Source organism: Histoplasma capsulatum, genomic scaffold (genome assembly GCF_000149585.1).
Source record: "Histoplasma capsulatum NAm1 scaffold_5 genomic scaffold, whole genome shotgun sequence".
In the NCBI taxonomy this organism is placed as follows: Eukaryota; Fungi; Ascomycota; class Eurotiomycetes; order Onygenales; family Ajellomycetaceae; genus Histoplasma; species Histoplasma mississippiense.
The window spans coordinates 406,879-430,194 of record NW_001813978.1 but is presented as its reverse complement, the minus strand read 5'-3'; the positions used below and the strand labels follow the sequence as shown (position 1 = coordinate 430,194).

The window sequence follows — 23,316 nt, the reverse complement described above, 5'->3', positions numbered from 1 at the left end:
TTCTTTTCTTTTTTCTAACCGGCCCTGTCTAAGGGAGAAAAAAAAAAAAAAAAAATCTGTTCTTTTCCTCTAGAGATGTGTTTCGCCAGTGATGAAAAAAAGAGATGTACATGCATATAGAAATATGAGTTTCCAACAAAGAGCTCCCCTGGAGCTGGTCAAAGTAAATAGCTAAACGACTGTAGTAAAGGGGAATGAAGAAAGAGAACCGAGATATAAATATAAATATATATATATATATATATATATAAATGTATAAAAAACAAACGATAAATCGTCAAGTCATGATGGAATTTCGTCACCTGGCATGAAAGCCACTCTTTTTTATCTGCCAAGGGGGCGACGAGGGAATATGGCGTTGGAAGAGAGGGATCGGCAGGGTAAGGATATATATATATATATATAGCAGCTTGAGGGCTTCTAAGGGGGAATATCATAAATGATCAAAGTACAGTAACGTGGTATGTGTGTCGGATGCGAAGGAGAGCAATAAAAACAACAAAAAGAAAAGAAACAACAACTGAAATAAAAAGGGTGTAAAGCAAATCCCCACCACCCAGTTTTTACAGAATAAAGTAAATAGGCGGAAACAGAATAAATAAGACGTCGGCGGTCTTATTCATGTATCGACGACAGTGACGCTGGCATTCCTCATGGACGCCTCTTTCATCTCTCGCAGATGCTCCCTATTCATGCCAAACTTGACGGCATCAAGCACGTCATTGACGGTCTTGTTGGGCGGAAATCGCGGCGTGGTTCCATCCTCATACACGCCCGTCTTTACCAGGATGGAATACCAATCATTCTCACATTTATCCGAGGCGTTGTACTCGTTGGTGCCGCGGATGTCTGATTCTGGCGTATCGCCAACGAAATACACGGTGTCCGGCGCGGAGTCGATGCCGTGCGTTTCCTCGCGCCATTGTCGGAGCAGACGCGTGGCAAACTGGAAGGTTCCTAGCTGTGGCTTGCCGAAGGCGATGGTCTTGAGTTCCTTGCCGGTGACGGCTCTGAAGAGGGCTTCGACGGACGCCCGAAGGGCTCCCATGCCAATTCTGGTATGTTCGTGTGACGTAGACCAGACGATATCATTGTGGGAGAAGTAGACCGGGGGTCCTTCGTCGAAGGTTTCGGAGCGTGTGCCGATTCGGCCACCCTGAGACATGCACAGGTCAAGAATGATCTGTTGGTCACCAGCCCAGTCTCTGCTGTCGGCAAAGACGAAGATAGCCTCGATAACGACGTTTTCGAAGTCGCGCGTGCGTGAGTTTTTGAATTCCTCTTCGGTTAGTTCTCTGAATGGGGTGGTATGTTGGTTGTATTTTATGATGTCGCCGGGTGTTACGACATCTTTGAAACCGTACCCTTCAGCCACGATTCGACATTTCTCGCCCTCGCCGCCCACCACGAGCACTGTATTGTATTTTTCGGCCATTTCTCGCATGGGCGTGTGTCCGCAGATGAATTGGCCAGGCGAAACTTCTAGTTCTAGCTGTTTGCTTAGATCGATACATCTCTCTTCTTCCGTCTTTCCGCCACCATTTGTGACGAAAATGTACGGCCTAGAGTGTAGAACAGTGAACCTGGTTAGCTATATAATATATACATATATATATATATATATATATATATACAAAATAAAGACATGAATCAATTGCATATTGTCATAAGAATCTTACACTTTCTCCTTAAATTCATTCTCCCCATTCAGCACCTTCATTGCCTCAACGGCAGCAGGAATGGCCTTGCCACCACGAATAAGAACCCCGTCGATGTCGAAAGCGAAGGCATATTTACTGGTAGTAATATGGCTATCATCTGAGGACGGCGTGGACCCACGAGGAGTGGTTTCAGGAGAGGAAATGTCATTATCGAGATGCGACTTCGCCACGGACATGGACCGTGCGGATTCATAGGCACCGCTCGGAGCCATGAGGTGTTGAGGAGGGATAACGACACTGGGGCCGCCAAAGAGGTCTGCTCGAGTGGCCTCAATACTGGAGATGCGGCGCACCCGGCGCCCGGAGGGCATGTAGTTGTCGGTAGCTGCCATGGTGAAAGAAGGTAGAGATTTAAGACGGAAAACTGAAGCAAAGAACGAGGGGTGGGATCGCTGATCTCCACCGAAACAAGTCGATTGTATATGTGTAGATGTGTCTATAAGAATGGTATGTGGGATTTCCCTCTCCCTCTCTTTGTGGGCCCTCGTAGCTAAAAACGTGATCTGGGGGAAATTGAGAAAGAAACTGGAAAAATGAGGGTCAAAGTAGGAAAATCGAAAGTTTGAAAAAAAGAATTCAGAAGAGGGGGAATATATATATATAGGGTATAAGATGCGCTTCCGATGCATGGCGCAAGGATAAACCAAACCCCCTCGATATGGTTTCCCCCGTCCGCAGCAAACCCGGTAAGGATGTCTATTACACTCCGCTCAGTGGTGGAACCCGCCGCCGCCCATGGATCCACCACTAACGCACACCAGCGTCCTGTGTGGACGAGGTGATTAATTTTTCCTCATTATTCTCGCGAAGGAGGATATGGTAAACCCGTTCACCTAGGTAGTGCTTTGCGCCATGGAAGTTAATCCGTGTCTGAGTTTTCGAGTCAGTCAATAATCCCCGTTGTGGATTGTGTTTCGAAACGACGACGGAAGGAGTATGTATGCCTTTTGCCCCATATCAGGAGCGGGTGAAATTCTGATTCGATACCAAGGATATTTGACTCTGATCAGAGAAAATGGCTAGTTGCAGTGCCAGTCGAATTTCTTTTTTTGGTGCTGTGAAAGGCTTAACAAAGAACGGGGACTGGAGCCTTGAGAATCCTGCAGTTTTCTGAAGTTCGACGAAATACGTCATTGTGATACCATATCCTACACACAAAACATAGGACACGGCATATTGCAGCGCTCTTGTTGATTCGTGACTGGCAACAGATTCCAGTCAACAGCATCTTGAATCAATTTCAACGACGTCCAGCGGCTTTGATGCAGGAATACAGTTGAGCCGCGACGTTGTACGCCGAAAGCGTAAGATAACGTAAGATACAGTTCTCGGTACGAGTTTATGCCGCTGAAATATGTACGGAGTACCACAGCTGGTACACAGCACGTCCGGGAACGTGGAGCTCCGAAAATACCACCAGCCACTACGGAGTACGAAGGAGACATCACGATCCCTGTGGCGTTTCATACGCAGAGTAACTTCCCAACAGCGATGTGGGTGCCGGGATTGGGCCAGGGACAAACAAGAGAAACCTTAGCTGATGTCCCTGACCGGACTCGAGAAAAAAAAAATAAGAAAATAGCCAAAATCTGCGTACCCAGCGCCATTGATTGGTCCCCTGTCCCGCCACTATTCGGGGGGGGCTATTGAGCACGAAATCTACCCCTCTGTGTCCGTGGCAATCGCAGCAATCTCGAAGGCTAAAGCCAATTACCGGGAACCCTCGAAGCAAAGAATTTACAACTAGGAACAGGATGAGGAAGGCAGCAGATGCATGAGACAAAGCAGATTGAAAGCATGATGCAAAAGCAAAAATGAAGTGCATTGGTGTAAACAAGTCTGGTACAAGACATGCTAACAGCTACGGAGGCTCGTAGTAGGAGCTATCATACTGTCGGTGTCAGATACTGGGTACATGCAGTAGCTTCGGCAAATAGTGGAGCGTATTCCCTCCCACATGGTTTGCGCAGGACGTGATACTCATATTGTTGGACGTTGCACTCAGACCTGATAATGGTTGGGTGTTGTAGCAATCCTGGTTACGTTCTAGGTAACAACTTGAAAAATGTGAAATATCATGTTGTTGTCTGGATATGTGAGAGAGATAGACATGCACCCAGAGATGGGATTTTGATTTATTAGTGCTGCTACATTGCAGCAAGGTTCTTGAAAATTGTGAACACAAATTATATTTCGATATTCAGAATCGGCTATTCTCGTGTACCAATGGGTGCACAACAAGTTCATTTGTGTGTTATCCTCAGCCCATCATGTTTTTTCTTTTTTCTTTTTTCTTTTTTCTTCTCTTTTCTTCTTTTTTTCTTTTTTCTTTTTTTTCTTTTTTGAAGCCACGGAAAGATAAGTCTGAGTGACGTAATTGCCAAGAACCTGAGATCAGAGGGGTAAAGAGCGGCTGAATTCATCTTGGCTGCAGCGAACTAGACTGCATGCGATCTAGCGTCGTGGATATCGCAGCCACCGCCAAGACACCTTGCTGATATGGAGCCACAATGACGTCATACGTGTGAACTTCCCTGTTACACGATGGGACATTTCCTAGGTAGACTACAAGAGAAGTATGATAGGTATGTACTTGGTGGCCGAGGGAGGTTGCTGGATTGCCTGATCGAGCTGTTCCGAGTGGGCAAATACGGGCTGATACAAGCTTGTTGTCAACCAGCTAGATGAGGGGTAGATTTTACCCTTTCTGGTCTTATTTGTTGATTTAGCGTACTCCGTCCGGCCAGTGATGTTCATCCATTTGGAGGTATGGTATGCTTGCTCGTAGCACTGGGCGGGAGAAATCCTTGAAGATGGGGAGATCAGGTCGAGCCTTTGTCTTCGCTGCAGAATATTGTCTGGCTATGATATGATTGTCCTGTGATTCAGAGAATCAGGTTCTCTACCACCCTTCCAACAACGATATTCAGCTCTTGCATAACGGCTGCAATGCCATTTCTGAATTTCTGTTATGTGGACCGCCAGCAGGTTTCGCGGAGCCGAGCAAATATTACTTTTCATAACAATTTTTCATAAATACGAAGAATCCCAAAAAGTAACACAAGAGATAATTTTATAAAACCACTATGTATTTGTTATATGACAGCCAGTGTAGACGGATCTGATGAGAAAGAAGCGACCTTCTTTCTCATATGGCATGTGTGAGAGAGCGTGCTGCTTAGCATCTGAGTAATTCCAATCACAGGCTCTTATCAATCCAAAGCTACTGTTTCAATCAGAAGAAGTCACCGATAATGAATCCACCACCTGATTTTAACCAGAGATTCTAAAACCCAAGTGAGGGAACTTTATTCCATCATGAGTAAAGGGTCGTATGACGATACACATATGAGAATAAATTCAATAATTGTTTGCCAGCGCTGGCAACAGAGGAATGTCGATGTAACATTTTGAAACGGAAGGAAAACTGAATACAGTAATGGATGGACGGTGGTGGTGATGATGTCAACTGGCAGAGAGCTGTGGACTGTACAGAGTACAGTGTAGATTTCGACGAAGACTGAGGGTTGATTGCAGGTGCATTAACCGCCTTGGAAACGGTATGGGCTCTTTGTCTGTCTGGAGTGAGGAGGAAGGTTTGTTGGGTGTGGAGGTGAAATTTCACGCGTCAAGAGGACGTGGTTGGAAAAATTCTGTCCCAAAAACTGTCGGGATACCTCATCGCTTCTCTCCTCTCCACTCCGCCCCACTGCTCCCATGTGGCTTATCCCCGGCATCACCTCTTCCCCACTTTATTTCACAGAGCATTAATGAATAGCAGATGGGGGAGAGGGGAGAGGGGGGAGGGGGGAGGGGGGAGGGATGGCGCGAAATCGAGGGTAAGGCGTCCATTGAATACCTCCGAGCCACTGCGATCTTGTCTTGTCGAATTTCGAATTTCTTCGGAATTCGAACGATGATGCACGCATCCAGACTTGTGCCACACCCTGTGGATATGGGTCGGGTATTTCCGGAAACCAACAATGCTATTAATTCTGTCGATTTGTCGCGAATCGCGACGGCGTTAGTACCAGAGTGGAGATCTCGGAAACATAAATTAAAGATAGAGGAGGAACGGACAAGGCGAAGGAGAAGTTGTCCGGCCGGGCGGAAGTTGATCACTCAAGGGTGCCACCGCTGCAAGCCTTCATCAAAGTCTTCCGCAATGAAAACGCTACTGGGAGGCTGTTCCATTCCTGGTATCGATGGCCGAAAGATATGCTCTCAGCCCTGTCGTGGGTCAACACGAATGAAACAGAACCTTGCAAGAACTTGAAGGTTTGTGAAAGCACGCAAGTTTGCTTCGGTTAAAAACGCGATTCTTGATTTCAATGTGAATATCAAATGTCTTCACTATGAAATCTAGCTATAGAATTAGCGAGTCTATAGTTATATAAGCTGTGCAAGACCCCTGATTGTACTTTTTAAGGAGAATTATCATTACTACTCCCTACTAGTACTTCCTTTGAAAGGTTTTCCACGGCTTTATATGCCATGGATATGCAATTAGCAGCGCTTGCGAAATAAATGATGAATGCAATTGAGACGAATATACATAAAAACGCGTAGAGGAGCAGTCCAGTGAGAAAGGACATGTTCAGCCTAATCACCCATCTATGGAGCAGCGCTGACTCCCTCACACGGATGTATTATCGATCTGGATTCATTAACAGGGGAATAATTCGATTCGGTAATGAGTTCATTGCTGCACCTACCGGGTTCCATATAGGGGTCCATCTTCGATATCCGCGTAGCATAGAACACGGCGGCTTTGTCATTGACGGTGATCGATTAAATACTTCGACGTTTGAGCCTTGTCAGACTTATCATAAATATACTGCCTGGGATGTGAAGAGCGATTTTTGAGCAATTTGCTAGCGTCCCCAGAACAATGTATCATGAAGAGTTGGCGGCCAGACCTGAGATTGTCTTTGCCCCCAACGACGTTACAAAGGCGTCTCTTTCTTGATGGACTTCTTGCTCCTGTATTGAGAGTTTCAAAGGTTGTAAATTTGAGAGGCTCGATATTGTCGAAGCATCCCTCGGCATATAAAAACAGATGGCAGATTGAGCTACCAGGCAACCCACCAAGTGATAAATAATGCTCAGTTTCCGGATATCATAGCCTTAGGCCATTTGGAGTTTCCGAAACCTCTTCTATTTCGAGACTCTCCTATCATAGCTGAGTGTTCCAGCATTACGCTTCAACCAGGATGTAGTGTACAATGTATCTGAATTTTCTCTTGCAAGACACCCATGACATAGTCCAAGTGAACGGGGTTTCCACGTTATCCCAACAACTGCTGGTCGGCTCATTAGTTCCAAGATTTCTTTGTATTAAGATTAACGAAGAATAAAGCAATCAAATACTGATACTAACATTGGTAAAATCAGGTGGTAAACAAAAGGCGACAAACTCACCTACGTATCAAGACGCAAAGATGATTAGATTCTTCTTGCTTTTTGGGTGATAATCTCAGATTACTGATATCTTCTTTCATAATGCTGGGAGTCAACACAAGGAGTAGTTAAGGAAATTGGAAGCCAAGTCGCCTGTCTGTTTGCCGAGCGCTTAATTCGAGCATGTGACTACAGCTAGAGCTTTGTTGGCGCCAACCTGCTTAGACGCCTCGAACCTCGATCAACGCAACGTCAGATATTATTATTCGACACCGTACAGGTCCTTTCACCTACAGCTCAACTTCCTGCGGCCAAGTGGACAAGCCTGCACGTCCAGGTACTTGCCATCTACGGGTGCTAGCAGTCATTACAGTGAGGACCGTTATTTGTCGATATTCAGTTGACTATGAACTTTTGCTCAACCATAAAAGGAGAGATAAAACCCCGGATCTTAGAAACCTTTAATGTTTACAACTTCATGCGAGTTTCCTGGCTAAAATAGAGCCCTTTCCTTGTCCACTGTTTTGCGAAAGCCAAGTGCTAGCTACCTCGGTTTCCTCGAACCTCAGCATGCTTGGACCTTCATCCAGGAGCTTGAAATATCTGTCACCTCGCCACCAATTTATCTTTTAATCTAAATACGGCCCCGGTTCTTGTATTTCGTGCGCTTCTACATAATTCGAAATACGACGAATTTTGCTTCTCCAATACCACGTACCAGTCGGGCAAACGAAGCTTCTGTCTCATGTCGCAGATGGGCTTCAAAAGAGCTGTCCAGGACGCATGAATACTTTTTACGCCAGATTCCTGCTGCGACTTCATTTATCCATTCTTTAGTTTTTGCCGCTCAAACGAAGTAATAGCTAGCGGGTAACTCAAAGACACTCACAGGGATGAGACGTCACCTGTGACTTAAGAAAAACGATATTTTATCCGTCCTCCATATGCGAAAGGCTTATCTACAAGCGCCTGGTGTTCTGGCCTGAGATTCATGCTGTAACGGTAGAGCAACGGAAGAGTAAACATGATGTTTAATCATCTAGGACTCTTCAAAAGTGTCCTTTGCCCTGAGGGTGACAACTGTGGGCTTCTAAACTGCATTTTTAATCATACAAGCAACGAATGCATGCCTAGCTCCACTGTTCCTCTACCCGAAACCGAAACCATTCCTCTTGCTGTTTTGGCTGATGACGAACCTCTTCGGAAGCGAAGACGAATTGATGGCGCAGACAAGGATAGAACACCTATTTCATCCAATAGCAAGCATGAGGAACCAAAATGTGAATGCAAAACAACTGAAGTCGTGAAAGAATCGAATGGAAGCTCAAAGCATGAGGAACCAAAATGTGAATGCAAAACAACTGAAGTCGTGAAAGAATCGAATGGAAGCTCAAATCGTCATAGCCAAGAGCTGATATCTGCCACTAGAACCGTTTCTCCACCTGCAGTCTCATGTCGATCAACTTCTGCGAGCACTTCAAGACAAGTCGTCCAGTTCGACTCCGTTTAATGCAGCAAACCCAAACCGAAACAACCCTCTCCAAAGACACTGAAACGGAGCCATTGAACCCGAGGCATATCGCCAGACCTCCAGCATCGCACACCGTTCGCATGTCTATTTTGACCAAGCTTCACGATGCCATGGTCCAGCTCAATAAGCAAGTTATCAAAGAAAATGACCCGTCTAAGAAGGCGCTTATACTGTCGTCTGATGAAGTTGTGACGATGGCGCTGGATGAAGAGGAGAAAGCGGCGAAGGAACATTCTTCGGTATACGCCAACGTGATCAAGCTCCGCATTACGAAGCTCAGGAAAATGGACAGGGAAGAGTGGGAAACTAACGTGTCAACATACATTGTCGCTAAATTTGGTCCGCCAGCAGGGAGCAACAAGCCGGAGGATCCAGACGGGGAAGTAATAACAGGGTTGAGCCCCCAGGAAGAAATATCTCTGCTTCCTAAACTCTATGCGTCGCGAGAACAATTAAACAAAGCTGGATATGTTACCACTGCTCCTACGAGTGATGATATTGAAGCGGCAAAACGTGGTGCCGAGGCAGCTCAAGGATGGGAGCAATGCGAGCGCTGCAATGGCAGGTTTCAGGTCTTCCCAGGCCGAAGGGAGGACGGACTTTTAGCCACAGGAGGACACTGCACGTACCACCACGCGAAGCCACTCCGGCCCCCAAAGAAGAAAACAGACCATATTACTGGGCATAAGGAATCATACTACCCATGCTGCAACGAAACAATTGGGACTTCCGCAGGTTGTACGAAAGCTGAATGGCATGTTTTCAAAGTGTCGGAGGTTAAGCGGCTGGCTGCGGTGCTGCAATACAAAGAAACACCCAGGCAGCCCAATAAACCTACGTTACCCCCCATCTGCTTCGACTGCGAAATGGGCTATACCACTCTAGGTCTTGAACTCATCCGCCTCACGGCCGTCTCCTGGCCCGAAGGAAATAAGGTCCTGGACGTCCTAGTAAAACCGAAAGGTGAAATCTTAGACCTTAACTCCCGCTATTCCGGCGTCCGTCCGGAGCACTTCGCCAACGCCACACCACATTCGCCATCCGACACGAAAGACAAGCCCCATCAACAGCTCCCTGTCGTCGACTCCCCCAGCGCAGCTCGCGACCTCCTCTTCCAATTACTTCAACCCGAAACCCCCCTTATCGGTCACGCACTCGAGAATGACCTCAACGCGTGCCGCATCATCCACCCCACCATCGTCGACACTGCGCTCCTTTACCCGCACCCAGGTGGCCTGCCATACCGCTTTGGCCTGCGGGCGCTCACACGCAAATACCTGAATCGACATATACAGGCTGGCGGTGGAGAGCTGGGTCATGACTCTATGGAAGATGCGAAGGCGACGGGGGATTTGGTTCGGGTTAAGGTTAGGGAGACGTGGAACGCGTTGAAGAGGGTTGGGTATTCATTTGAAAAGGGGAGGTTAGTGGCTCCTCCCGGAGGAGGGATGAAAAATGGCGTTGCCGGGGCGCAAGGGGCAAGCTCCAGCATATTGGGAGGTGGCGGCGGCGGTGTTTTGGGCCATGGAGCCGGGATAAAGCGGAAGGAAGGCGAGTAAAGGCAGTCTGGAAATTTGATTGAGGCCGTTTCTGCTACCGACCTTTTCTAGAATATTTTGCACAACATAGGATACTCTGATACTTGCGTTTCTCGTGCCGGTTTCGGTTTTCCTTTTTTTTTTTTCTTTAACATCTAAATCGCCATCTCTTTTTTTTGTTTTTTTCTTCCTTCCTCCCAGATTTCCAGATTCCACCTAAAGCACTACGTACTGTTACATGAAACTTTTATAATACCAGCAACCTGATATCTGTGCAAGGCAAAGTGCCCATTCATCCTGGCTACGATCGGGCTTGGTGGTTTCTGCTCATCCACCAGGCTTTCCAACATTTCCGCCTGTGGCCTGCCAATGACTTTCGCGTTTACAGAATTTGCGCACGATATAACTAGTACATTCACTAATGTGGATGGTGCAAGTATAAAGTAGTAGGGAATATATTTTTGGTTTCCTGAAGAATCTCCACCGTCATCTAACCGGGGGGAGGGGAAGAATCTTTAAACAGTAGAGAGTTATCATAGACGTTCCTTCATTCCATCAAGAAAACAAAAAAAGAAAAAAAAAAGAAAAAAGAAAATTGAAATCCACTGCTTTAAAAGAAAATTCGACCCCCCCCCCCCCCAACAACTTCCACGCCCTTCATCCTACTTTTCTTTGTTCACTTCCGGGTTGTTTCTTATTATTATTAGATTTTTCTCAAATCTAATCCTCATCCTCCTCCGCCTCGTCGTTGACGAGGTTGTAGAAGCGCAGCTCATAGACACCCTTGGGAGGTGGAGAACAACACGCAGCCAATCGCGGAGCTGCTGCTTCTTGAGAAATTTCTTCGTCCTATACACATTCGCGAGACGGGGGGGAAAAAAAAAATAATTATAATAGTCAGCATCCGCCACGCACGAAAGGATAATCCTTTCCTTTCCAACATAAGCAGGAGAAGCACCCAAAAAAAAAAAGAAAAGAAAAGAAAAAAAAAGAAAGAAACAAAGTCACCGCCGCGTCAGGAGCCGCAACAGCATGCGCGACTTCCGGGGGAATGACGTACAGGTACTTCAAATACCGTCCGGAGAAAGGAATGTGGGTGACGACCTCGATCTTTCCATCGCCGGTCTGGGAGATCTCGACGGAGTCGCCGAGGTTGCCAACGCGGCCCTCAACCTTGACCCGATCGTGCAGGAACTTCTCGAACGCGGATACATCGAAGATCTTGTCGTTAACTGGTTGGGAACAGTTGATGACATACTGATTTTTTTATTGCAATTAGCACAGTTGCGTAGGGGGGGAAATGTCACGGGCCCGGGAGGGATATATATATATATATATATATATATTTGTTCGCGCATACCTTCTTCGTCACCTTTTGAGACTTGCGGGACTATTATATTTCCAACAACGACGCAGCGCATGGGGTTTGCTGGTTAGCCTACTGTTCCTGACATGATCTCTTTTTCTTTTTTTTCGTAATAATGCAGAGATGAAATTTTCGTTTCATCAAATCAATCCCATGACATCCGCTCCATTTTCTCGATCCCTCCTTAATTCTTTCCTCCTAGTCCTTCTCCCAATCCAGTTTCATCCATCGCCTATTCCTTTATAAGGGCGGGATATATAGGATCTGGTAGGAGAAGAGAGTGTGGGAAGAGAAGGAGAAGCGGAAGGACGGAGAACAGGGAGCGGGCAGTCAAAGGGGAACAGCAAAGCGGTTTTGAGGTCGCGAGGAGGGGACGTACAGATTGAGGAGCCATGGTGGACTAATTGAGGGTGAGGAGAAGGTATGCAGCCGCAAAGAGGTCGATATCCTGCGGGATTGATGGTTTTATGTCGGCGCTGGAGCTGGAGCTGGAGCTGGCTTCACTTTTGACTCGGAGGTTGAGATGGTCGAGAAGCCGCTGTGGGATGGGAACTCTTGGCGCTAGGGTTAGGGCTTTGTACAGTCATGTGATACAGGCTTCGGTGCCCAGATCCAAATGGGAGATAAACACAACTGACAACTGACAACTGACGCCCAATACCACAATCGGTTCAGAAGGGGTGGCAGATTTGGGCCGAGGATGTTCTGTACATGTTGCTCCTGCGGTGGATGGAAGTGACTACATTCATGGGCAATGCCATCCCTGTACGACGACATCGCGTCTACGGAAGGTATCTAGCCATTGCTCTGTCTGCTGCTCCTACAAGGAGAGGCCCGGATGCGTGATCGCCCTGAACCGCAGCGCTTACTATATATACTCTTTATGCTCTATTCGGTGGCCTATGTCTACGAAAAAAAGCCCGGCGCCTTATATCCGTTTTGCTCTATCTGGAGATTCCAATCCTTGCTTTGTTACCCGGGATTTCCGTGATTGCGAGTAACCAACCGGCTCATCGGGACAGTGGAACCGAGAACCTAGAGGATATCAAAGCCGTGACAGGGGGTTCAGCTGCGGGAGCGTCAATCATTCTTTTGGGCGACAAGAGCTCCCATCTTCGGGTGCCGTGGCCGAGCCAAAACTATGTACCCAAAAAAAAAAAAAAAAAAAAAAAAAATCCCGGTGTTTGCAGGGGGATAGGAATCGGCAGTCTGCTGCCACCCAAGTCCGACTGATTCTTGAGGTATTCCTTCGACGGGAAGATGCTGTGCCTGCTAGTCGCGAATGGTGTCCCAAGATCTCTCTGGCGACAGCAAACTTTTCGAAGGATACGTTTTCTTCGTGGAGGGAAGGCAGCTGTCGCAACGCAATAACAATAACTGGTCCAAGTAACTAGTGGATTAACTTAACTAAGTTATTTGGAATAAGCTTTGTAAACATAAACTTTTCAGCTTTGTCATGTTTCCGTAACGAAAAATTTGCCGTACCCGGGGAAGCGGTAGTGGGCTGGACCCTGAAAGTCGGAGCAGCCGGTGCAGCCACGAGCGGATGCGCCTCGGGCCAATGCGTCCAGTGTACGGAGTAGTGGATGCAGCACCAGCGAACAACATGCGAAGATGGCGAACGTGGACCGTGTTAGTGTATCAGGAGAACGTAGCACTGTATCAGCATCGATCCTCCGCCGCGACGCCCGTCCATCTCAGTAGTAGTAGTAGTACGTGGGTGATCGCATTCCCGTCTGGAATCCCGGGCACGATGTTGTTGCGCCGAGGCCCAAGGTTTGTCGCTCTTGCCACTGGATTGATATCGATGCCGGGCTTATTTTTAGCACAGCGCCAGTGCAGGCCGAGACAAAGCAAAACATTCCCATTCCCTCCGCGACCTCGTTCTCTGCGCATCCTGTGTATATCCCGTATCCAACAGACCAGTGCTTCAGTGTGCTCCAGCGTGCTCCAGCGTGCTCCAGTGTGCTCCAGTGTGCTCCAGTCTCAAAGAAGTAGAAGCCAGCTAGCTATCTGCGTATACCACTGAGAATCTCGATATCTCGATATCTCTCCCCCAAGTCTCCACAGCCATCCGTGCCATCATCATGGCGTCCGCCACAAGCTTCTATGACTTCAGCCCTGCTGATAGTAGGTCATGATCCATCCAACCCAAACCTCCTCCACTACCCGGAAAGAAAGACGCAATGAATGAATGAATGAATGAATGAAACCCATTTACCTAACGGGAACACCTCACTAACTGACATCTCGCCAAAAAACACACAGAAAAGGGCGAACCATTCCCCCTCTCCAGCCTCAAAGGCAAGGTTGTCCTCGTCGTCAACACCGCTTCCAAGTGCAGCCTTGCCCCGCAATTCAAGGGCCTCGAGTCCCTCTACCACTCCATCAACGACGCCCACCCAGACAAATTCGCCATCCTCGGCTTCCCCTGCAACCAATTTGCTTCCCAGGACCCAGGCTCCAACGACGAAATCCAAACCTTCTGCGCCGTCAATTACGGCGTCACCTTCCCTATCCTTGCCAAAGTCGACGTGAATGGCGACAAGGCCGAGCCATTGTGGAAGTGGCTGAAGTCCGAGATGCCGGGCTTGATGGGCATGAAGCGCGTCAAGTGGAACTTTGAGAAGTTCTTGGTCAGTGCGGATGGGAAGGTCGTGAATCGCTGGTCCAGTGTGACGAAGCCGGAGTCGTTGAAGGGGGCCATCGAGAAGGAGATTGAGAAATCCAAGAAGGTAGACAGCGCTCCCGCGCTTGAGACTGCGGCGGAGGTTCCCACGGAACCCCAGGCGCAGTAGTGAATATTGCCGCCTCTCTTGGTCGATTTTGAATGAATGGGTGGGGATGGGGTTTGATGATTAATTGATAATTTGGGTGACGAGATTGTGGCATAGCATATGGCGTTTGTCGTCCATTAGTTTGACCTCCCCCCTTTCTTATTTTCGTTGGTTTGTGTTTTTGTACTTTTTTTAGGTTCTTGTTCTTGCTTCGGTTTATAATTATCGATATATATACCTTATTGCCCAGGTTGCGATTAATATTCTACTTTTCAGCCCAAACCCCAAGCTTACTTCAGCTCACGACCAGCTGTTTATCAAGGATTCTTCCCCTGTTGCCCCACTGGTTTATTTTTTCTGTTTACGCTTCTCTTTGGCTGGGAGATGCACTTTTCCTCAACTCTTTCCTTTAATATCCTCCTTTTTTGTTTCGTTTGCCATTCTGCGTTTTTTGCGCTCTTCCTCTCTCTTGGCCCATCCTCAGCTGTTTTGCATGATACCAAAAAGGTAATAAAACAGAACCGTTGTATTTTAATTAGCCATCGAAACGTTAATGGTAGTTTTTTTTTTAAATTTTTATGCGTCGTTTCGGCTCTCTGGAGAGATGAGGAGGAAGGGAAAGGAGAAAGAAGGGGAAAAAAATAAGGGTCTCAACCACCCTATCCATGATTCATGATATGATATATACAGTTAAGGCCCCCACCCGCGCCCTGCATTGAAGGAGAGGTATCTGATCTAGCCCCAAACTTCCCATTCCTTAGCTCTTCTCTTCTCTTCTCCTCTCTTCTCTTCCGTCAGCTCTTGATTTATTTGTGTCCACCCGTTTTGCAATTTCTCCCCTTTTTTATTTCCACCGGCTCATTCATTCTTCCATATCGGCGGCGGCGGCGGCGGGCGGGTTTCTCGGGATCAAATTTCGCAGGGACAGGTCATACACGACGTCCTCGACTTTCTTGACCTGTTGGCATTTGTGATCGAAGCGGTCAGCGCCGTGCATTGCATGTGACATGACATGTCAGGGTATAAACAGGACGAAGGGAAAGAGGGGGGGGGGGGGGGGGGAGGGCAGAGGAAGAGAGAAAAAGAGAATTTTTTTTTTTTATTACGCTGTATTTAATCCCATCGCTCCGCTTGCGCAGGCTATCGTTTTTCAGGTTCAGGAGCTGGAAGCCGGCCTGCAGGTCGGAGACGAACTTGCTGATCTGTAGTGGGCGCGCGTAGTCGCCGAGCGTCACGGAGTTGACGGCTAGCCGGCTCTGTGGGGAAGGGAAAGGAGGGTTGGGGATGGTTTGTCATTAGCGAACCGGCTCGGGAGATGTGAGGAATAGGCACGGGGAGGGAGGGACCACACCAGCTCCTCCACCAGCGATATCAAGGCTTGCAGGTACTCTTCGATGGATAGGTGGAAGGAATCCTGGTCCTTGAGGTTGACGGGGACTAATATATAAGTTTAAGCAAGGTTTAAGAGGCAATCGTTTGGGAAGGGCTTTGTTTTTCTGTGGATTAAAAATAAAGAACAAGAGTGAAATAAAAAAAAAAAAAAAAAAAAAAAAAATCACAACATACCACCCAGAAACTCGCCAACCTCCTCAATGGTCATGAAGCCCTTTGCTTTCTCGGCCCGCGCGTCTCGCAGGCCGCCTAGCCATGCGCAGAACTGGATCGTGAAGACCTGAACCACCCCGCGCCCCTCGAAGAAAATAGGTTACATGTTACATGGGGTATGCATAACACAGACAAATAAAATATACAGTCCAGCCAGAAGGACGGGGGAGCCATACCAGATTCTGCAGCTCCCGGCTCCAGATGTGGTTGTATTTGTAGAAGGGGTGCTGGGCGGCGACGGAGACGAGACGGGCGACATCCTCTTTCTGAGCACGGATTTCCGTGGCTGCTTCGTCGAGGACGGGAGTTACTGAGGTAATTCAGTGAAGGGACGCGGAATGTGCGTGAAGATATATAATATAAAATGGCGAACGGAATCCATGAGAAAATGGAGGTTGGGAGGAGGAGGGAAAAAAAGACGCACACTGGTCCGCTGGAGTTGAATGGGCTCGCGACAAGATGGCTTGGGTTGATCGGCCTGTATTATCATGGATTGGCAACCAGAAGCGGAGCGCCAGGTCAGCAAGATAGATGTAGGTATGCCAGGACACATGGGCATAGCATTAGCCGTTTGGGTGCCCATGCATGATACATGATACGGCGGTCCTCCACCGCGGGGATCAAAGCACGAACCGCGTTTAGACAGTGTCTGAACGATGTCTTGGAGTTCCTAAAGCGAGGCCAATGTAAGTTAACCAATGTAAGAGGGCATCAAACAATGCTGATGCTAATGTATGTACTCTACTGTACAAGGGGCTTACATCGCGAATCTGGCTCTCCTCGTCTATCTTGTCCTGTAGGCTTTGGAAAATGGAGGGGTCAATCATGGTGGCTAGATCTGGGGATATTACGATTTGCTGATGGTAACACAGAACCGGAGGGAATGAAACGAGCGTCTATAGCGATTTTATATGTGGACGGGCGTGAAGATAGGGAACGAGAAGCTGTAACTTGTATATACTGTGTGTTGTTGCTCGAGGTCACGGTTGAGCTTATTTCCGCTTCGGGCGCTGTTTGTCTTGGGAGGCAAACAGCACCACCAACTGATACATTATCACTACCTAGTACTTAACAACTTGACAGCAGATGGCCACTCAAGTCAACCGGGTTGAACAGTGTGCTTGTACATTCCGAGATAAAAACACAGGTTTCTCTTCTCCAGCCCATCGGACAAGCCGGCGGCAAACTGATGAAAAAAAAAGATAAGATGCATTTCGCATCGCTCGGTGGTAGTGTAAGACCGAGGACACGGTGCGGACGACCATGCGCAAGCACAGCGGGCCGAACGCGAGATCCAAAAATGAGATTAATCAATGTTGTATTCCTTAGAATACTTTCAGAGATTAAACTGAAAAGAACAGATACTACACTTGATCTTAGCCTTACGGCAAAGAGAGCTGGAGAAGAAAAGGAGAAGAAAGAAACCAAAGACGGCGGCGGGCGCGACGGGGTATTTATACGGCGGGGAGGGCGCTAGGGCTAGCCGAGATTTAGCGAGCGGCGCTGATTGGCTGGATATCGATCACGTGGTTGTCTTCGGCAAACATGGCAAACAACCTTGGAAGTGGCGGGTGGGAGGCAAGCCATACAGTATACCTGGGCATACCTGGGGCATACCTGGGCACCAGAAACGACCGATGCAATGAAAAGCTGTTGCTACATACGGAGTACATTACGGAGTAGTTACTCAAGATATTATGTAATGCTGCCAGCTAGTTAGTTAACTAACTAACTAGTTATTCCAGCAGTAGTTAGTTACTAGTAACCATTGTATATCCCCCCCAACTCCCCCTCCAGAACATCCACATCCAGCTCCTCCATCACCCCCAACACAACCCCCAGGCTCTCCATGAACCCGTTCACGGCAATCCGCAGCATCCGGTTCGTCGTCGCTCGGTACTCCGTCTGTAGCACTGTCAGCTCCTCCTCGTCGTCGTCTCCATCTCTTGCTTCTGTTCCCCCAGAAGTACCAGCAGTAGCTGTAGCTGTAGCAGTAGCAGTAGTGGTAGCAGTAGTGGTAGCAGTATCAATAGCGCTGGTATCTGCAGAAGGAGTGGCGGGATATGGCGATGGCGAGGGTGGCTGCGGCGGCGGCCGTGTGAGCCGGAACGATCGGTGGACGAGCGGGGAGAGTTCGGCATCGACCTGTAGAGTGCGGAGCGCCGCAGAGGCGAGGCGGTGGGTGGGCAGCGGGAGAGAGATGGTTCTGTAGTATTTTGGGGGTTTACATTAGCTGGGAAGTTTTTTAGGAGAGAGTGTGGGCATCTTTGTGGGGGGGGGGGGGGGGGGGGTAAAGGGATCATCCTACAGGGAGTAAGGAAATTCGGAGTCGAGAGTTGTCATGGTGGGTTGCTAGGATAAATGGACGAGGGAGTTTTTTCTTTTTTCTTTCTTTCTTTTTTCTTTTTTTTCCCCTCTTTTTGAAGATGTTGGTCCGGTGTCGATCTGACTGATAACCGCTTCCTTTGGTTCAAGGGGAGGATTTGATGGGATTTTACATTCGAGAATGTTGTTGGCCCATGCTTGGAGGAGGTCCAAGAAATGACGGGTAGCGAAACTAGTGGTGATGCTTGGGCCGAGCCAATAGGATGCTGTGTCTGCAGAATAATAGTGTCGACCTCTCTTGTAATGCAATGTATGTCAGACCTGCTGCAGGTCTTAGATTAATAAGCCTCCCACCATATAACTGCCCATGTAGCTAGCAATCTTTCAATCAAGCAAGCTTTACACCTTCCACAGGTTATGAGGCCCGTTTTGCACACAAACACTGCCAATTTGGGATTCCTTATCAATATAATCATTATTCAGATCCATTGCTTCATTCAATACATCTTTTCAGCATTAAAATCATCTTATTCTATTCATATTGACATATTTTTAAGATCTTGTATTGATCAACACCACTGCTCATTTAGAAGAAGCTTGCAGAGTGAAATGCACAATGTCGAAAAAGAACTCTCTGATTGATGAAAGAACATCACTGAAAGCTTATATTGACAAAGATCTGATTCAAAAAACTTTTTTAATAAAAAAGGAAAGATTCAAAATAGTGAATTCTAAATCTCATTAAATTACATCACATTACACACTTACAATTTCATATTCTGCCCTTTAATTCAGTAAAAATGAATGATAATATTCTTTCACATTCAAAATCTGTTTATGATTATCTATCAGAAGCATTTGAAAGTTTTTTTAATGAATTTTCTAAATTTTTTAAAATACTATTCTGATTTAAAATTGAATTAAATATAATTTTTAACACAACCAAACTGTCAGCTCAATCTGTTCATTTTATTTGAATTATTTAATAATTTGATAAAATGAGTTTATATTATGACAATGAAGCTCAACATTCTGAGATCTTGCTTTTTAATGATATTATGTCTAATCAGCAGATGCAACATTTTATGATGATATTTATTATTAGTATTATTATTCTTTCATTATACTCATATGCAAGCAGTGCTTATGATGAGTCCTTGTGTAATGTTAAATACAGGCAAGAGTTGGTTATACAAAAGGAATGCTTAGTGTTGAATGATGTCAAGAATATAACAGATACATAGAAAAATTAATGAAAAACAAGATTTGATACTTGTGATACAGGTTTTCAACTCAGAAACAATAAGCTAAATCAGGTAGTAGATCCATCTGAAGGTACCTACTTAGCAAGTTCACATCCCTTTATTTTAGGAGCTGAGAAGTTAGCTTCGGATGTAATGTTGTCCCCTTGTGGGTTTCAAACCCACGCGCCTTGGGTCCCCACGCCAAGGCGCTACCTGGTGGCCGCAGTACCCTTTCGGCCACCGGGGCATCTTGCTGAGGCAGTTGCTACTCAGCAGCGGCGCAGAGGAGGATGGTATATAATGAGAAGTTTTATAAATGAATTTGATTATCTTGCTTGAACCACAAGCTCATAGAATACTAGACAAATGCTGAACTATCAGAGATACTCAGCACACTAAAAATATTGTATGAGAACAGTGATAATTTTGATATTTTATTGATAAAAGATGAATCATTAACTTCTAGAATAGAGAGCCAGCATCTAACTATTCTATATTGACAACAGACAGTCATTCTCCCTCCACTTTATAAGTAAGAGTAGCTGAAGCAACACTGCAGTGATGTCACATAGATTTGCAAGAAGAAATCTACTGATCTCATATAAAAACAAATTCTCATATCTCATCAATCAGATCCTTTTATATTGCATCTGAATGATGTTATAGAGTGATTGAAAACTGGTTCAAACACCTGTGTGACATCATGGAATAGATGGGATTATCCGAAGGGAAGCGATGGGCCGTGCGAAGCCGCCACAGGGCCTTGGCACAACCAAGGGTGTGACACAATTCTTGATGATAGAACCAATCATCACCACCATAAATATCTTGTTAAATGGGTAGGATATGATCGTCCGACCTGGGAACCTGTGTCTGTCATGGAGGACACCGCTGCTCTCTACATCTATGAGTCATCACTCACCTCAGTAAAGGGGGATAATATGACAAGTTATCATTTATTAATAATTAATTTATGCAATCAACTTCTCTTCTACATCTACTCATTTTTATTATTGCACTCTGCATTTATATTATCTTTAATGATTCTTTTATATAATCTCTTCTGCTTCACACTTTACACTTGTGTAGTTTTAACAATTTTTTTGCATAAATTTTAATATTCTTCACTTCATACTTCATTCCATACTTCACTGTGAAATGGCTTTTGATATTTTTCCATTTTAATTTTCTTTTTATAAAAATTCTCTTCATATAATCTTTTTTTCTGATATTTTTTCTCTTTCTTTTCTTAATCAATTCATAATCTGTATTCAGAATAGTGTTAAATCATTAATTAAAGCATGTTCATTACACATTCATCTCTATGAAAAAGAATATTGATTTTATGAATGATAATGAAAAATTGATTATCTATATAATGAAATTTACACTACATTTCTATCAGTCAGACATTGAATTCTTGCAATATCTTACACTCAATACACACTCTGATTTTAATTTTGTCACAGATTTTTTAAAATGATTCAGTATTTATTCTATTTTGAAGAATTGAGCTGCATTCAAATGAATGCTTCAATATTTATAAGATTTGATCAATGAAAATATAACTTTTCACAAAGAGGTTGATATTGAATCTGTAGCATACATTGATGTTGATTGAGCTGATAGAGATTCAGAACTTCAATTAATCATCAATTACATCATTTATATAACAAATGATTCTGTAGTCTGATGCAGTAGTCAGCAAATTAAAATCTTCAAATCATCAACTGAAATCAAATATATCGCATTGTTTGAACCCATTTATAAACTTGTCTATTTATATAAACTTTTAAAAAATGCTGAATTCATTTTATTCTGTCTCAATAATCTGAATGCTAACAACTGTCTAATTCTCACCTCAGACAATGAATTGATTTATACAATTCATATCAATAATAAACCTGCAATAAAGCCCTCTTCTTTTAAAGCAATTTCACATTAATTTAAATATATAAAGATTTAATTTCATCTTCTTCAGAATCTCATTCTCATGAATGAAATATCAGTTCAATACATCTCTTTTATTGAGAATATAACAGATGAATTTATCAAGTCATTTGAAATATTAAAATATACATATTGAAAGAAGATTATTAAGATGAAGAGATAGAAGGATAAAAATGAGTGGATTTCATGACTGGTTTTTTCATTATGTGCTTTTTCCAGTCACTTATGTATCTGTACTTGTTTTGGAGGTGAATTTTGTATGTAGCATTATGTATAGTTACTCTGGTGAGTGGGGGTGTCAGACCTGCTGCAGGTCTTAGATTAATAAGCCTCTCATCATATAACTACCCATGTAGCTAGCAATCCTTCAATCAAGCAAGCTTTACACCTTCCACAATGTATGCTTATTATATCGGTCAGTTTAGATGGAAAGGGTTCTGTTGAATGCTGTTGAACGGGGTGGTAGTTCCAAGGTTGGCGGTTTATTATGCTTTTACGATGCCAGAGAACTCGGGCTGGGTTACTTTTTGCGCTGCCGGAACCTTGAAGGCTTTCCAAGGTTTGCAAGAATTGGAAATCAACAAACTCTGGGGAAACCTTGTGGTATAGCTACTAGCACTGCCACTGCTTGTGATGGCAGTTTTTTCCTCATTGTTAGGTCTAAGAGCATGGTGAACTGTAGGTACGCAAGCAGGTAAAATATACATGCAACCTCGCAGAAGTCGCAACATGACGCGGATGGACTTGAGGGATCACCTCCTTGTCCGTCTACCATTAAAGCTAGTCAGCATATAATAAAATAAAAAGAACTACCTTTACGTCCTTCACTGTACTTGAGAATCCACTGCATCTATCGTATGATTTTGGGCGGCTTGGTTCCCGCCAACGGACAACTTCTGCGACGCCCGATAATAGAGCTTCCGGATGGTATTCGCACTGATGATGCCTATACCACAAGCCCCTCGTGATTCCAAAGCAGTAAGTAATTAGAACTAACACCCGGTGCGGGAGAGATAGACTGTGAAGGTAGCAAGCGGAGCTGCAAAGGCTTTTTCCTTGCGAATGAGCATCTCCATTTCAATTTGCATCTATGTCAATCTGACGACGATATTTCGATAATCTGTTTTAGAATGATATCCCAGCCGAGTTATTTGGATGATTCATCGGAGAAATCGAGGCGCCTGTTTGACATCTGCCATTCCGCAATCGCACTTGTCATATGCATGACATCTTCTCTGATGGTTGGTGAGGTGGAACTCGACGGGAGGGCACATCATCATAGATTCATAAGCTGCGCCTGACAATGCTAACATTAATCCATGGAAATAACAGGTATGGCATCGCAACGCCCAGGCCAGCGGCAACACATAATCGGCCTTCTGGCCACAGTAAATTCATTGTTATTGTTTTGTAACCATCCCAGGGGCTGTTCTTCTGGCAGTCAGCCAGCGACGGGAGGAATTTGTTTGTTTTGGCGGCGCCAAGCCATCAGCCGCCAAAACAGCAAAGGAGGCCGCGCTATCCCCGATCCAGATGCGTTGCCCCGCCAACACAGCTGCGCCAAACCCGATCGGGTGCTTGCCACAACAAGCAGGCGCCGTCCTTATTATGATCGAATATCCCATGTCAGGCAGGATAGAACAACCACAACCGCAACCGCAACCGCAACGACCAAGAGCATTCCTCTGTCTGTCTTCTCTATCTGCGTCCGTCGTCACTCTGCTCAGGCGCTGCTCTCCTTTCCTCCACCGTCTTATCCATACCCAACCTCGTCTGTCTCCTCCCAGTAGCGTCTATACTGGTGGGAATAGCAGAGAGCGGCTGGTTTGGCCATTGTTAGTCCTGTTCGTCGATCCCCT

General features: G+C 45.7%; 6 protein-coding genes across 6 annotated transcripts; 2 read left to right on the top strand and 4 right to left on the bottom strand.

Annotated features, from left to right (window-relative positions):
* Window positions 1–619: 619 nt before the first annotated feature.
* HCAG_04989 (conserved hypothetical protein) lies at window positions 620–2,053 on the bottom strand (the record flags this gene model as incomplete). Its single annotated transcript, XM_001539472.1, has 2 exons — window positions 620–1,583; window positions 1,680–2,053. 2 exons carry the CDS (start codon window positions 2,051–2,053, stop codon window positions 620–622), a joined length of 1,338 nt encoding a protein of 445 aa, XP_001539522.1.
* Window positions 2,054–8,573: 6,520 nt separating this feature from the next.
* On the top strand, window positions 8,574–10,211 carry HCAG_04988 (conserved hypothetical protein; the record flags this gene model as incomplete). The annotated part of the gene is made up of 1 exon (XM_001539471.1): window positions 8,574–10,211. One exon carries the CDS (start codon window positions 8,574–8,576, stop codon window positions 10,209–10,211), a length of 1,638 nt encoding a protein of 545 aa, XP_001539521.1.
* Window positions 10,212–10,852: 641 nt separating this feature from the next.
* On the bottom strand, window positions 10,853–11,950 carry HCAG_04987 (60S ribosomal protein L22; the record flags this gene model as incomplete). Its single annotated transcript, XM_001539470.1, has 4 exons — window positions 10,853–11,039; window positions 11,251–11,447; window positions 11,551–11,580; window positions 11,936–11,950. The coding sequence occupies 4 exons, from the start codon at window positions 11,948–11,950 to the stop codon at window positions 10,853–10,855; spliced, it is 429 nt and encodes a 142-aa protein (XP_001539520.1).
* A 1,693-nt stretch (window positions 11,951–13,643) lies between these two features.
* Window positions 13,644–14,354, top strand: HCAG_04986 (glutathione peroxidase family protein; the record flags this gene model as incomplete). The annotated part of the gene is made up of 2 exons (XM_001539469.1): window positions 13,644–13,686; window positions 13,825–14,354. 2 exons carry the CDS (start codon window positions 13,644–13,646, stop codon window positions 14,352–14,354), a joined length of 573 nt encoding a protein of 190 aa, XP_001539519.1.
* Window positions 14,355–15,579: 1,225 nt separating this feature from the next.
* HCAG_04985 (conserved hypothetical protein) lies at window positions 15,580–16,765 on the bottom strand (the record flags this gene model as incomplete). The annotated part of the gene is made up of 5 exons (XM_001539468.1): window positions 15,580–15,770; window positions 15,900–16,023; window positions 16,115–16,248; window positions 16,572–16,608; window positions 16,700–16,765. 5 exons carry the CDS (start codon window positions 16,763–16,765, stop codon window positions 15,580–15,582), a joined length of 552 nt encoding a protein of 183 aa, XP_001539518.1.
* A 931-nt stretch (window positions 16,766–17,696) lies between these two features.
* HCAG_04984 (predicted protein) lies at window positions 17,697–18,281 on the bottom strand (the record flags this gene model as incomplete). Its single annotated transcript, XM_001539467.1, has 2 exons — window positions 17,697–18,144; window positions 18,247–18,281. The coding sequence occupies 2 exons, from the start codon at window positions 18,279–18,281 to the stop codon at window positions 17,697–17,699; spliced, it is 483 nt and encodes a 160-aa protein (XP_001539517.1).
* Window positions 18,282–23,316: the final 5,035 nt, after the last annotated feature.